This window comes from Typopeltis vanoorti, chromosome 13 (genome assembly GCF_054136105.1).
Source record: "Typopeltis vanoorti isolate ZY-2024b chromosome 13, IOZ_Tvanoo_1.0, whole genome shotgun sequence".
NCBI classification, from domain to species: Eukaryota; Metazoa; Arthropoda; class Arachnida; order Uropygi; family Thelyphonidae; genus Typopeltis; species Typopeltis vanoorti.
In genome coordinates, this window is record NC_143561.1 from 66,435,833 (window position 1) to 66,453,072 (window position 17,240).

The window sequence follows — 17,240 nt, forward strand, 5'->3', positions numbered from 1 at the left end:
AAACTTCTTCGAATATGCTTTCATTGAGAAGTTTTGACATGTCTGATAGGAGGTAACAACTCTGTTAGAATAAAGTTTGAGAAATGGGTCCTAGAACCCAATGTAAATATCCCATAGATCAAATTGACTACCAGCATAGGTAGCAAATATTTCACAAAATGAAGAACACTTACCTCTATATATAAATATCCCGTAGATCAAATCAATTTACCAGCATCGGTAGCAAATATTTCACCTTAAAATGGCGAGTTCTAAATTATGGATTTTTTAACACTAACACGCGAGCTGCCATTTTCTTTGTATACTAGGTGTATCAAGAGCCGGTATTTCTTCTGGAGTAATGCAGAAGTCATATATTACACATATACAAGTAGTCAAAAGGTGTCATACCTTTTTATTAAAATACTCTGGATTAGAGATATAGAAAGTTTTTTTCACCTTAGTTATATTATAAATTAAAGATGCCAAGAAATTATATCCTTGGTTTAATATTTTATCCAAGTATAAGCAAACAATGTTTGCATGTGAAGTATCTTCATGTCTGGGTTGCTTCTATATATAGAGGCTGATGACTTCACATCAACTGCCTTAGTAGTCCATCATGCAAAGGACACATCCTTTCTGATGTGCAAAATTCAATGCATTATGGGAAGGGCCACTACCCAGACCAGTTTCAACCTTTATTGAAGTATCCAGAGTATTTTAATAATAAGGTATGACACCTTTTGACTACATGTATATGGGGTAACATGCGACTTCTGCATTACTTCAACCTTGGTATCTCTTCAAGATCTGGTTCTCACTAATCAGACTTCAATAAATGTCAAAACTGGTCTGGGTACTGGCCTTTCCCATAATGCATTGCATTATACACATCTGAGGAAGGGGGGTTCATTATGGTGTGGCAATTGATGTGTAGTCATTAGCTTCCATATACAAGTAGCTCAGTCACAAAGATACTTCATGTGCAAACATTGTTTGCTTACACTTGGATAAGCAAGAATATAATTTCTTGGCATCTTTAATTTATAGTATAACCAAGTGAAAAAACTCAAATCAAGTAGGTGGTTTAATGTCCAATAATGCTATAGGGTATCAAGGTACATTACAGCTTTGAATTCTTTCCACGGCTGTTACTTGATTACTAATACCTGTGTACTGCAGAAAGTTCTTTGTGTGTGCTGCAAAGAAGTTAGTTTGAAATTCAAGCTAATTAACAGTGCATGACAAAAATTTTGTCATTTGCCCCACCTCCAAACACAGGTGTTTGGAGGTGGGATGAAAAAAAATGCATAAACAGATTTATAAACTATGTTAAAAAGTAAAGTGTATCGACTTGTGTCATACATGCATCTATGTCAGAATAACATACTTTACATAAGAGTGCCTGTTACTTTATTTTTGAAACATCCTTGTACTTCAATATTCTTATCTTTAACTATTTTGTGAATTTGAATATTGAGGTATTTACAAGTATAACTTGAATTGAGATATATAACTTAAATATATAGCAGTTTACAAGCTATATGTTGAGTTTATGGTATACCATTGAGTGGATATTTCAAAAATTAATGAAATGCCAGTATCTCAAAAGGTTATCACACTTGTGCAATTCTAACTTTCATGCAAAACGTTCTGGTACCATAATGTTGAGTTAGAGGATATATATTCATTCTGTATTTGTAATAAATAGCATTGCTCAAGTGAAATGTTTTTTTAGTAGTAATAATTACTGAATGCTAGATTTTAAGTGCTACTGAAACAAATTTAGTGGAATGATTAATACTGAGTGTCTCAGATGTTCTAATTTAATAGTATATATTTAAATATAGATTTAATGATCCCGCACATAAAAGGTAGAGCTGCTAGTCATTTCATGATAATCCCAGCCATGAAAGGTTGGTGATTTGAAGCATGTGAGCTGTGCTGTAACTAGGCAGGTGCACAGGCCCAGGGCCCAGGATGAAGGAGATCCTGAAATGGGTTATCAAAAAATAATCAGTATTATATTTTCATATTTTAAATTTTGTGCCTGTGGGAGCCAATTCATAAACATATATTATAATATTTATAAACAAAATTTCTATCATACTTGTTTTTTTAAATTTTTTTTCCAAAAAAAGGGGAGCTAAAAATAAAATCTTGCACAGGACTCATGAAAAGCTAGTTATGGCACTGCATGTAACTGCTGGTGGGCTAAGAGTTAGATAAATCTAGAGTCCAAGCATGGTACTTTTTAAGTTACTTCATACATCTAAAAAGAAAGATGGCAGTCTCATACTAGGTAATGAAAATCATTTACCATCTACAATTGTATATACATTAGTCTTCAGAAAAATAGCTCGTGTAGAAAATCGTTCATGAAAATTGTGTTGCAGCAAATTGAAAATAAGCATCATTTTTCTTAAACATACATCCTTCATAATTGAGTTGACTAAGATATTTAAAAAAAAAAAAAAAAAGTCTTTATATGGAGATTAAAGAATCCATATGCTTTTATGAAGAGTGAAAGTGATTCTGTAAAAATACAGTAAAGTATTTTTAAAACTATAAATTGTTCAATGCATGTTTCTTAATATTTCTTTGTTTAGTGTTTTTAATTTAGTGTGTATAAAGAAGTGTTTATAGTGCAGTTACAAATTAGTTTACAAGGTCTGACAAATAGAGTAACAAGACTGTTCTGATAAACATCTCTCAATGAAAATTTAACTTCAGTGGGCATGATAACTTTTGTTTTTCTTCTTTTTTATGGAACTTGCCAATAAAAGGTGGTAAACCTATTGTACATTTTAGTACTGTGGGTAAACTGAGCATTAGATAATTTGCCTTCTCTGCTCTGGAAACCAATCATGATACTTTTTAAGCCACTTCGGGCATTTAATTTCTGTAATGCAGTTATAAGAATTTTGCATCTGGGTTTGAATGACATGAGGAACCTTCATAAAGAGACTTATTAATCTGAAATGAGCTTCCTAATCTTGTATGGAAGTGGCAGATTTTTTTTTTTTTTTCCCTCACAAAACAGTGTCATACAGTACACATGCAATACTTAACAAATGTAATATGCTGGCCTCATAGTTTTAGTTGCTTGTAATTCCAACCCATCCAACCCTGCTCATGCCTCCACTGATCAAGCATTGGTCTCAAACCAGGTGAGAACCACTGTAAAAATCTTAATAGTAGTTCTGTTTCATAATTACATATGGATTCAGTGCCTTTTCTATTAAGTTTTGATTATAAAAGTGTATTTTTTCTGGATATTTGGGATAGATGGACAAATCAACGATTACAAAGATTAAACAAATCAGTGAAACCACTGAGATGAAAACATTAAGAAAAATTGAAGGTGTAACAATAATAAACAAAATCCAGAACTCACAAATCAGAGAAAATTATAAAATACAGGCAATAAATGATTAGATCCAAAAACAGAAAGAAGAATGGAACAATCATATAAAAAGAATGCAGAATAGCAGATGGACAAATAAATTAAAGGGAAGTGAAGCGATACCAAAGGGAAAGTGAAATAGAGAAAGTCCAATGTAAAGATGACTGGATGGTCTTAAAAATGGAAGCACTACAAGCATTTTATGCTTAATAGTGAAAACAGAAGAAGAAGAAGAAGATAATGCATTCAGTTTTCTTTCTTGAGGCATCATCCTAGGTTTGTTCTTCCAGTTAACCAGCTCTTCTTATGATGGTAATTTTTATACCCCACTAACATTCCTTTTTTAAAAAAAGTAATAACGTACGAGGGATGTCCAGAAAGTAAGTTCCGTTTTTAAATATTTTCACTGCAGCGCTGCAATCGCAATGTTGTGCATGCGTGCTGAGTTTGTTGATTGCTTATCAAGACGTTGGTGCCATTTTTAGACATTCTCGCAGTGCATACGCTTCTTGGTGTGTGTTTATAATGTCTAAGAAAATCAAATCATCCGCCGCATGCAAAATTGATGATTGGATATCGCACGCAACCCCTGAATCCAAACAACAGTCAATGGAGTGGAGGCACACCTCATCACCAGTCAAGACAAAATTGAAGACAACAGTTTCCACTTGGAAAATCATGTGCACTGTGTTTTAGAACAGACAAGAAATTTTGCTGGTAGACTTCTTAGATCAAGGCTCCACAATCAACAGGAGTATATACTGCCAAACCCTTAAAAAATGTGTCGTGCGATCCAGAATAAATGACGTTGGCATGCTTAGGGGAATTGATGGAATTGTTCCCACCTTTGGCTGGGAACAATTCCATCATCTCCCCCCCCATAGTCCTGACCTTGCGCCAAGCGACTTTCACCTGTTCAAACATATGAAATCTTTCCTCGGTGGCTGGCAGTTTCAAGACGACGACAAGGTCAAAGAAGCAGTCAATACGTAGTTTGCATCACAGGTGACAACATTCTACGACGAAGGTATATAACTCTTGGTGCCCCATTATGATAAGTGCCTAAACAATGGTGGAAATTATGTAGAAAAGTAGTGAAAGATATCTACTTTAATTTCCAATAGGTTTTTTTTTTTTTTTTTGGTAAGTATATTTTTGTTTCTCTGACAGCCCATCACAACTTACTTTCTAGGCATCTCTTGTATAAAACAACTTTTAGTTTTGTAGTGAGCAAAGGAATAGTTTCTTATAGTGGAAAGTTTGCTGTAGTAATTTTTTTTTCTTTACAAAGCACTCATATATGAGATTTTAGCCAAGACTTTTTTTGATATATCTATCTACAGTTCACCTTTACTGTATCATAAGTCCTGGTAAAGGAAATATTACTGTATTACTGTTATAAAGAAAATATTACTAAACATTTATTAAATTATTTCACAATTCAAATAATGAAATGCACTTTTTTTTTTTTGGTTTATCAAAGGTCTAGAACCAAAAAAATATGAAGAGAAGATCAAAAACAGCTGGGTTTGGAAAGAATTGCAATCAGTTCGTAACATCCGTCCATCATTTCATTCTCCACTAGGAGTGTTTGGAACAATGGCATATACAGGAGTTTTTTACTTTATGTTGAGAGGTAAAGAACCATGGACTCTATCACATGGAGGTAATTAGTAAATTTTATTATTTTAATCGTCATTCTTCTTCTCACCAGTAATTTTATTTTATTTTATTTTTGTAATACATGAAATATAAAAAAACCTGTAGTAAAATGATATATGTAGCATTGTGAATGGGTGTCTTAAATAACTAGGACTCTCTGTTTTTGTCCAAACTTTGTTTTTTGGCATTTCACATCTTCATGAAACAACATAGTGTCATAAGACTATGTGATAAATTTCTCCTTCTGGTAGTGTGTCCTGTTCAATATGCTGAATGAACAAAGGATGGACTGGTAATTTGGAACTTAGCTGGTTGCAATGTCTGTAATAGCTTAAGTCATATCTTTTCTTTCTTTCTTTTCTTAATCCTCCCCTCTTCTACCTATTACGGTGTCAAGGTATGTATTCTTGTAACTGCAACCATACTCGAGGATAAGGTGATTAGCCTTATGCCTCCTTAAGTCATATCTACATCGTGATAATCAGCACAATTAGATATCCTTCTGGTTATGACAATACCCATATATCCAAAACAAGCATCCACTAGTCATGTTGAAAAACCAAAGTAAAGGTTCTACTGGCAATCTCAGACTCAGCAGAATTGAAGCCATCAGTGGAAAAGGTATAATTATCAGAGGAATTATAGATGTACCATGGCAATATAATTAATAATGTGACTGAGACCAGAACAGCCAAGGTCTTTCTAAATATAAGTATATGGTAATTTATTTGGGCACTAGGGATCAAGGGGTCACCATCAATGGAAAAGGTAGTTAGCAGAGGAATTATAGATGCACCATGTCAACATAATTAATAATATTACTGGGACCAGTAATGCCAAAATAGGCGATCCTTTTGATAACAAGTATACAATAATTTATTTGGGCATTAGGGATTAAGAAAAAGAGGAAGCAACTATAGTGTTCAATACTAAATATGAAGATAAACTTAAATGGAAATCAGTTTCAAGAAGAGTGATGTGGACAGATTTCAAAATAGAAATTGGACAGTGAGACTTGCGTATGTCATACAGAAGGTCTGGTAAGAAAGGAATAGGGGAATTTTTCAAGTCACTCGAGAGGCACTCGACATAAAGAAAAAGATGGTTCTTGTTAGAAACCTAAACAATGTGATTAACTCCAGACATATTGAAATCTTTTGGGAAAATTTGAAGAAAAGGATAGAGCTACTAACAGTGGTAAGTGCTTGCTAGATTTCTGCTCAGAACACAAACTAGTCATTGCCAGCATCATGTTTCAGCATAAAAATATGCATAAATTAACATGGACAGAATGCACAGCTGACAAAATTTTATTTTCAAACATCCCTCTTTCTCTCTCCATAACCAGGACATACAATATTCAACCATCATTTTCATACTTTAGCAATCTATCCTTTAGTTGCTTTTCTTTTCAAAGATCATAATATCAGAGTGACTTTCAAGCCAATTCAAAGCATTCAGAGCCTACTCAGTTCTCCTAAGGACAGCACCCCCCCTCTTACAGACATTCAAGAGTATGTAGAATGCCATGTTCATGTGGTCTAGCCTACATAGGATGGACAGACAGGTTGTGGATTTGAAGTGAGAAAGAAAGAACATGTTTAAGATATTGAGCATAAAAGAAAGCTCTGGTTTGGCCAACCATATCTCATCCACTAACCATACAGTAAACTGGAATGTTTTCACTGTGTTGTATTTGGAAGAAAATTTTATTCCACACTTCTGAAAGAATCTGTTACAGTTATCCATTTCTGTAAATATTTGAACAGGAATCAAAGTCTCATATTAAATGACATCTGGAAATCTCTCATTAAATCCTTCAACAACTTGAATTTCAGTTTCACCAGTAGTAGTCACTTCTAGTCTTTGCATGATGACAGCTAACGCATGGCGACTTCACATTTGTATTTTAGGTTGAATTAATTTATCTTCTTTTGTAATAATTTTTCAGCATTTAGACAACTTTGTTTTAATCTGTTTTTATATATATTTTAGTGCTTTATTTAAACCCTAATGTAGCTACCAGTTTTAGTATGAGCCTAGGTTGGATATTAGTTTCTAAATAAACAACTAATAATAAAATAAAATAAAAAAAATCAGTTTTAAAAACTATGTTATTGTTGTTGATAAGAATATCTTCAGACTGGTTCAGGATACAAGAATGCACATATTATTTGAGCAGAATACAATGAGTATCCAATTGTAAAGAAAAACATTAACTGTAGGTTCAAATATACAAATGTTATTGGGGTTGGGGGTGAAAGAGAGTTGGAAATGAAGAACCAAGTTTTAATAACAGAATGACAAAATGAAGAAAATGTTGATTGATTAGTGTTAGAGAAGCATAAAAAGCATGAATCACTTAGCAAGCTTTTGGCTAATAACTCAAGATATGCTGTAGAGAAGAATCTAGAGATGTCATTACATGTAAACTTAGCTAAACAAATATCATGAGAAGATTTTAGGAAGAACACCGGAATAATGATAAAGCCATCACAGTTAGATGGTTTACTATTGAGATCTCATTAGTGAAAACCAGATCCATGGAGCTACTGCAAGTTAAATTCATGATAGAGGTCAGGTTCCTGTATGTGTGTTACTTGACATTCAAACTTTTGTTCAAAAGTGAAGTAATACATTGGTGTTGGGATAGAGAATAAAAGCAAATAATTTCTTGTGAAATATAATTTGCTAACTAGGCCAAAAAAAAAAAAAAAAAAGTCCAGAAATCAGATATATGTTAATTTTATGTGTTTGATTTGTTTTAATTTAATTTATTTGATCAAATTAAAATACTTATCATGAAATATATTAGAAAGCAGTAATAAAGAGACAGAAACAGTGAAAATAAGAAGGAAAACATAATATCAGTTCCATTTTCAGTAGTGAACTCATAGAACAGAGCAACATATTTTAGCTGAATAAGTAGAATTTTTAGTAATACTGAGGTAAATACACACACACAGTAAAAATGTTTGTTTATTTGAAATGAGTTATTTGAAAACATATCTCATCTAATAAGTTTAGATGCAATGTGTTTTCAAATAACTCATTCCATCTTCAGTGATATAAACTAAATAGCTAGTTTGAAAACAAGATAATACTAAAATTATATTTAATGTGTAATTTTAGTCTAAAATGAGTCTAAATAAAATACATAGTAAAAATTAATTAATTTTTTTAATGTTTAATTAATGTTACTTAAGATCAGAATTTCCTACACTTTTGACCTAAATAATCAATTGTTCTGATTCAAGGTAGTGTAACAGTATTTAATGAACTCTTTTTAAACAAGCCTTCATGCCTGAAACTGTTTCTATTGAGGAGCACTTAGTGTCTTAAGGATTCTGTGTGCCATTGTTGACACTATGTTTGAGCCATACCAACTTTTGTAATTTACCATATCGTATGTAGTCTCTTGATGATGTTAATCTTCTCTATGCAATGGCTGATGACCAAAGTAAAAGAGATTACACTTGCTTCTCTAACTCGCCAGCTTTAAGCCCATCATCAGAGAGCATCAAAATAAGATTTAGTTGTTGTTTTTCTTTTATCCATTATAATTTTAAATTTTCCACAACTTGATTTTTTAGTAGGAAAAAAAAAAAACTTTCCTACATGACTTTAGTACTTGTCATCATCAAATTCCTGACATGTACTCTCAATGGGTGTACAGTATACTACATGAAAAATTTACATCATTACTAACTTCCGATCTACAATTTTTCTCCAAATCAGTCTGTTACTTGTCAAGACTCCAACATTATCAGATCTTATATTTCTATCGTCTAAGGCACTTTGTACTGTATCAATCAACCTATATCTTGGTCTTCCTCTAGGTTGTTTTCCTGCCAACCTGGCAGAGAACACTTGTTTTGTTAATCTTTCCTCGTCCATCCTGTTTAACTGACCATACCACTTGAAATTAGCTCTGCTAACACATTCCTGGATGCTGACAATGTCAAATTCTTTCTTAATATCCTCGTTTTTAATATGATATTGCCATTGATGCCATCTGTTCACATCTGTAATCTTTCTCAGGACTCTCATATCTCTGGTATCTAGTCTTTGGTCAAGTGTTTTACTTCTGACCCAGCTCTTAGATCCATAAGTTAAAACTGGTTTGAATTTGTATACAGCTAATTTAGTGTTCTGACCAATTTCTCTCTTATTCCATATGAATTTCTTCAATTGACTTCTTACCCTACCAGCTTTGTTGATTCTGTTGTCTATTTCCATATTAAATGTACCATCTTCACTAAAATCGTGCCTAAGTAGCTGAAATGTTTTACTTGTTCCACAGGTTCTCCGTTCACAATGCAGTTTGACATTTTCAACGATTCTACCTATTTTCATTGTCTTTGTCTTTTTATTGCTGACCTTCATACCATATCTATTACAACAGTTATTCAGTTTAGTCAGGGAATCTTGCAAACTTGTAGCAGATTTATTTAGAAGTATAAAATTGTCTGCATAAAGCAAAGAGCTGACATTAGCATCTCCAATTTTGATACCATTATTAATACCATTTTCCTTCATAATATGATCCATATAGATAATGAATAACAGAGAGGATAATGTACATCCTTGTCTCACACCAGATTTAACATTAAACCATCTTCCTGTACTTCATTCAATTCTAACTGCTGACTTACAACTCAAATAAAGACTAAGTATTGCTTGATATAATTTCCCATTGACATCATATAACTGTAGTGTATTGAATAGCTTCTTTCTTGGCACCTTGTCATATGCCTTTTCCAGATCGACAAAATTTAAATACAGATCTTTGTTATATTCCCATGCTTTCTCAACTATTTGTTGTAAAGTGAAGATCTGATCCTGACATCCTCTATTTGGTCTGAATCCAACTTGTTCTTCACCATGCTTTTCTTCCACAATTCTCCTCAACCATTTCTCAAATATACTTGCATAAATCTTGCCAGGAACACTCAGTAGGGCAATATCTCTGTAATTCTCACATTCAGTTTTATCTCCCTTTTTATATATGGCTACTTTTATATGAGAGCCCTACTTCAATCATCGGGAATTCGTCCCTCTGTGCAGGCTTTCTGCAGTATGCAGTGCAGCCACTGTAAGACTTTTATACCACCATACTTCAGCATTTCTGGTCGAATATCATCTACTCCTGCTGCCTTTCCACGTTTCAAACCTTTGATGTATTCCTGACTGCGTGCCTGGTCAGTGTTTTTTTACCACTGTGCTGTCATCACTGCTTGTTTCATTTAGCAGTTTTTCAAAGTAATTACTCCATACTTCAAGGATATCATTTTCCCCCTTTTTTCATGTCACCTTTATCATCTCTAACTCCTTTTACAGCACTCTTTCCTCCATTCCTAAGCTTCTTCAACAACCTCCAGAATATTTTGCCACCTTCTTGATATCTATTTTCTATATTCTTGCCAAAGTCCTCCCATGACTTTTGTTTAGCTAGTTTTACACAGTGTTTCGCTTTCTAACATTTGTCTCTGTATTCTCTAAGAGAACAAGCTGACTTATTTGCCAGGAACTTTTGATATGCTTTCTTCTTTTCTTTCACTGCCTCTTTAACTTCCTGTGTCCACCATGGAGTTCTGATTTTTCTATCCTTCCAGACAACCTCACCACATGCCTCTCTAGCTGAATCAATCAGGGCATTCTTCGAGGCTTGCCACTGAATCTCCAAGGTTTGATTCCTGTTCTCAAACTCTTTCATTTTTTCTTCAATAATCTTTGTATATTTTAGTCTACAGTTCACATTTGAGAGCTGCTCAACTTTTATTCGCTTTAAAACTTTCTTACATGTTATTCTTTTCAATATGAAATTCAATTTTATCCTGCTCAAGACTAAATAGTGATCGCTTCCAATTTCAAATCCTCTGTACACTCTGGTGTCCTGCACCAGGGAGAAAACATTACTATCAACAATAACATAGTCAATGAGACTTTTCTTATTCCTAGCCGCTTCTCTCCATGTGAATTTGTGCACATTTTTATGTTGGAACATGGTGTTAGTAATAACCAGTCCATATCCTGAGCAGAAATCCAACAGATATTTGCCATTATTATTAGCTTTGTTCTTTTCTCCAAATTTTCCCAAAATATTTTTGTATGTCTCACAATCATTTCCTAATGTGCTGTTTAGATCCCCAAGAAGGACCAACTTTTCCTTTTTCATTATGTCAGTTGCTTTTTCTAAAGCCTCAAAAAATTCCTCCACTTCTACCTTAGTAGACCAGTTTTTGTCTTTTTTGTTTCGGTCACCCCTATTATGTCGATCTGGTACTTATCTAATTCCTCAGCTAGCTCCATTTCTTTGCCACTCAGGCTTCTTATGTTGCTAGTACCGATCTTTAACTCTGGTGATGTTGAGTTGGGGTGTGCTTTCAGATTTGTTCCAGTAGCTGACTTTTCGCTGTTCGCCCTGGTCCCCTGGCGAAAAGAACGGGGGCCTTGTTTAACCGGGCGATGCCCCAACCTGCGTGAAATTTTGTCATGTTTTACCATCATTTTATATGTTGGTTTAAGCCAATACGAATACAATTTGGTCGCCTAAATCCCAAATTGCCAGCCCATCCTCGTTTGTTCAGTATCCAGGTAGATACCCAACAGGGTGCACTACGAGAAGGTGAAGATTGTACATTAGGTCAGAAGCCCTGGTCAGTTCTCTGCATTCCTTTAAAGGCTATGTGGAGGTCTCCTCTCTGTTATACAGCTTTGACCCTTAAGCAACCCTTTAGTGCTTGTCTACTGTGACAATTTTTGTAATCTGAAGATGCTGGTTGAAACTCCAAGGAAATATTAGCAGCTAAATATAAATATCTTATTTTCTTTATTCATGTAGTATTATGTTAATACCATGAAACGTGAGATGAGTGGTAGGAGAAACGACAAGGGGAAGACTAAGATGTAAATAGGTTGATGCTGTACTTTAGAAAATAAAATGCTTCTCAAAGAAGTAAATGCCGATCACATCACAGACTTTACAAATAAGAGAACGGTTTTAAAAAAAAAATCTGTCGATAGGAAACTACTCATAAAAGTTTTTATTTTTTTGTTCTCTTTAACCAAGTGTAAACGAAGCAAATAGTTTTTGTATGGAATGACTTCACAATTATGCTTGAGGTTGTTGACTTCACATCAGCTACCGTTTTATCCCATGATGCACAGCACATTTTCTTTTGGATGTGTTTATTATAGGAAGGTTGACTACAACCAGACTAGTTTTAATATTTATTGAGTTACTGTTAAAGTGCAGGGGTACTTCTCCAAAAACTGAGTAATCTATAACAGTGGTCTCAAACTCAAATTACATGCAGGCTGAATGCATGATGTGAAAATATATATATATATATATTGAACAGTACTTACCCCTAATGTATGTATACCACCCCTTTATAACCTTTATAATTATGAAACCCTTTTATAACCTTTATAACTTGAGAATAAATAAATAATGACAACCTATTCTCTTTCTTTTATTTATTAAATTTTTGTTCGACACATACAGAAAATATACATATGTTTGTATGTAAATAATTATAAACTTTATTTCTTACTGCAACTTGACACTTGATGGTGTTTCGATTCTGATAAAGTTTGTAGCCTTGGAGAAAAATTACTAGAAACTATCTTCATCATGGATTGTAGATGCTCATCGGTCAATCGGGTTCTTTTCTTAGACTTAGTAATTTTCAACTGCGAAAAAAAAACTGTTCACATATAAATCTACTCTCAAACAAAGTAATTATTCTTATTGCAAAAATTTGTAACTGAGGGTATTTATTTATCTTTTGACAAGTACGAATAAAAGTTAATCAAATCTGTATCTTCAAATCTTTGAATAAGATTTATATCACACTGTAAATTAATTAGCTCCATTTGTAGATTTTCTGGTGCATTATTCACGTTCGTTTTTAATGGTAATGAAAATAATGTAAAATTATACTCCAAATCATTAAAATCTTTAAATCTTTCTTCAAATTCTTGTCGTAATAATGCTATTTTTCTTGCATATTCTTGAGCTTTTTCATTTGAAATAATAGGGCAGGATTTAAGATGTAGGAAACGTATGAAATTTTTTGATTCCAGTTGTGTTTCCCATAATTGCAATTTAATTTTAAAAGCTTTAATACAAGCATACAATCAGTGATAAGTTTATTCTTTCCTTGCAGCTCTTTATTGAGAATATTTAAATGGCCGGTTAAGTCAACAAGAAATGCTAAATCTGTTATCCATGTGTCATTACGTAGCTCGTCGATGGTTTTATTTTTTTTGTGTCATGAAAATTTTGATTTCATTTATTAAATCAAAAAACCGTTTTAATACAGCTCCTCGACTTAACCACCTCACCTCGTTATAATAAATCATTTCTCCATACTCACTTTCAGTTTCTTCAAACAATGCAACAAATTCTCAATAATTCGGAGCTCATCCATGGATAAAGTTTACTGTTTAAGTTACTGTTTCCATAACATTATCCATCTGCAAACTTTTGGCACAAAGTGCTTCTTGATGAATAATGCAATGTATAGTGCAAAATTTATTCTGAAATGTTTCTTCTTTCACTATATTTCTTAATTTTACTGCTACTCCATTTATTTTACCAACCATAGCAGCTGCACCATCACTTGCAAATCCAAACCATTTGATCACAACTTAATTTATATTTATCTATTACAGTTTTTATTTCAGAAAAAAATATCCTGTGCATCAGTTTTTCCTTTCATAGGAATTATTTCCAATAATTCCTCAATTACTTCAAATTCATCAGTAACACCTCATACGAAAACGGCAAGTTGTGCTATATCTGTGATGTCAGTACTCTCATCAACTGCTATTGAGAATGCTGCAAAATCTATACATTTTTTCTTTTAACTGACATTGTTAATACGTTCTGCTACCATGTTGGCTGACAAACTAATATTTTTAAATAATTGTTGTTTGTCAGGACAAAGAAATTCAGCAGACTTAATCAAACAGTCTTGAAGGAATTTGCCATCAGTAAATGGTTTTGATCATTTTGCAATGATGTGCGCGAGAGCAAAACTTGCGTGAACTGGATTTATTTGCTTCAGTAAAAAAATTTTGTTGTCGTTGTAAGCCAGATTTCAGAAACTGTAACTTTTCTTCCCTCAATTTGCCTTCCAACATTTCAAATTTTTCTTCATGATTCGTTTCATAATGGTGACATAAATTGTATTCTTTTGGAACTGATATTCCCTTATTACAAACAAAACATACAATTTTATTGCGCACAACACCACAAAAATACATAATTTTCCATTTATCTTGAAAAACACATCCTTCTTTGTCCACTTTTGTTTTACTCTTTGTTAAAGACATGGCTTGCAGTTTAATCTCTTAATTAAACTCATTATTATAATTTTATTTACAACTTTAATTCAACAAGATGAATTTTCGTATGAAAGCAACACTCAAAAGTTATGCACAATTCTAAACGAAAGGTATTGATATAATGTAGATCTAACAACAAGCACAAATAAACAGGTTTTATAAGCCGTACGTTAGTTTGTCTCCATCTATATTGCAATATGAACTGCGCAGCTATGCATCGGAAACACCAGAATACTGAAGCGCTACCAGCTGTCAGCTGGCGAACTAAATTTACCGATTGTAAATTGTAGATATGGACTGAGCTTATGCGCGCATAAGCTGAGTCCATATCTCTATGTCTCTAAAACTATAAGCACCGTATTTACAACAAATACATAATTGAAATGTATTCACGAGCCCTGTAAAATTGCTTCGGGGGCTGGATGCGGGCCGCCAGTTTGAGACCACTGAAATACAAGATCAGTGGTGGCGAAACTTTTTATGTGCACGTGCCAAAAGTTTACAAATTGAGTTGCTGTCGTGCCAGCACATGCCAAAAATTTACAAATCAAGTTGCTGACGTGCCAGGTAAGTTTAATTAATTTACAATATTGTATAATATTTTATAAATAATTATAATTTTATAAATAATATTTTATTTTATTTATAATATTTATATATAAATTTATAATATTATTCAATGTAAAATTGATTATTGTATTATTAAATTGATTTTAATGATGTTGGTCGGGGGGAAAAAAAAGAAAACGGTAGTGAGAAAAATATTTATGCATTGTAACTCACCATAGAAGTCAGCTGAGCAGGGGAAGAAGCAGCAAAAGGATATCAACTTGTTGGCGAAATGCTTACTGTATTTACTCAAATATAACATGCCCTCGTGTATAACTCGTATCCCTGATTTTACTTTATGAAAAAAGACATCAAAAAGTTTTGCATATTATCTCGCTCACGAAATATGTTTAAACATGTTTACGTTGAGGCGATAGTTGTTACTCACTCCACGCGGTAACAACATGACCTCCCCAACAGCCATTATACTGCAGATGCAAGAAAAACAAGTGCAGTTTTATTGTATCTGAATAAGGTACAGAGGCTTTTGTAATATAGTCTGTGTAATATATTTCTCAACAAATAGCGTGATTCGTTATATAGCACCGTTTTTATTCCAGCTGTCTCTAATTGTACTATTATTTGCCCCTCCCACAGAAACTATATATGTGCTGTATAGACTCAAGCAAAACCATATGTTGCACTTAAACACGGTATCTAACCAAAATCTATTGTCAAATTTTTCAATTACATGAAATAAGTATTTGTTTTATTGCATTTGAAATTCTCGATGTCATTATGACAGATCACAAAGGCTAACTTCAAATAAAATTCTATCACGAATTGAAATATGCCATATAATTACGGTGACCATACGTTCTTTATTTCACTGCTCTGTCCTTTAGATTTTTTTTTTTTTCTAAAATGGCCATTTTGTCCTTTATTTTGTGAATTGAAATAGTAAATTGAATATTGATGCCAACATATTTAAAGATGCAATTCATAAATTTTACCATTTTACCAAACCTGCATTGATTATTTAAATAACTGGGACAGCTGTTTCGTGGAAATGGAAGTACAGTATTTGAATGGGTCCTACTACGAGAAATCCCTCTGCGAGCAAAGATCAAGGAAAGTGTTTTGTTCACTTCCAGTCACTGGAACTTAAACTATTTGATGAAGTTTCGTGTATTAAAAGTTATGTCACCAGTGAAAAGATCAAAGAATGGTGACAAAATGACGAGTCCTGCCAACATAGATTGGTTGAAAATTTTAAATATTTTGCAGATAAACATGTATCTTTTAAAAACATTTTAAAAATCGTTGAATTTTGCTTATATCTCCCTGGATCTAATGTTCCCACTGAACGAGTATTTTCATTAGTGAACAATATGTGGACCAGTGGAAAAAAACAATTAAAAATCGAAACATTGAAAGCATGCATTTATACCAAATGCAACTTTGACGAACTGTATACAGTTTTATGAATTTTAAAACACGAACCTGATTTAATAAAAAAAAAAGTTCATTCTTGTGAAAAATATCAAAATTAAAGTTTTTTTAAGTAATATGTTTAAAATGCTATGTATACACTTATATTTTACAATAAACGTTATAAAGCTTTTTAGTTTTAGTGAAACAAATAAATGGAACCTGTTTTTTTTTTTTTATTATTTATTATGAAACAAATTCTGATTTGTCCTTTATTTTCTCCAAAAAAATATGGTCACTGTACATATAATGTGTGCGAATTTGCCTGCCATCTCAAAAGCAAACAAGCAGGAATAAAATTCAACCAAAGGTTGAAATTTTGTGTGAGTTGATCCCCAGTAATGAGAAGTTCCGTCAGAACGATAAACGACACCTTTCATGAATGTGTTAAAACTAAGAAATATATAGTGAATGTTGTTATGAGAGTTTCAGATGTTATGGTTCGGTTGAAGAAAATTAGCATTTCAATTCAATACTTGTCGGTTGCCTTTGTCTTTGGATCGCGTGATCTTTTGTTAATACTGCACCAATCATATGCATCTTCATAGCTGCTCTCTCTTGCTCGTGTAAAACAAAATTTAATTTGTACATATTGTAATAATTAAAAAAAAAAGTTGAATTTATAAGCCTATAAAAGGATATCACCTTTAAATCGTTGATGTGCCAGCAAAATTCTCGGGCATGCCATAGGTTCGTCATCTATGTACAAGATCATTCTAAATGTGACTTTGAAAATGTGCATGTGATGATTTCACAACTAGCTTACTTGTGTTGACTTACATCAATTGCTTTA

General features: G+C 33.0%; 1 protein-coding gene across 1 annotated transcript in view; it reads left to right on the top strand.

The window, feature by feature from the left end:
• The window catches only part of Etf-QO (electron transfer flavoprotein-ubiquinone oxidoreductase), an 88,911-nt gene that overhangs the window by 46,511 nt on the left and 25,160 nt on the right, over window positions 1-17,240 (top strand). Inside the window, exon 7 of the mRNA XM_090402729.1 lies at window positions 4,872-5,054. Coding sequence (XP_090258855.1) covers window positions 4,872-5,054 — 183 coding nt within the window. The remainder of the gene's footprint in view (window positions 1-4,871; window positions 5,055-17,240) is intronic.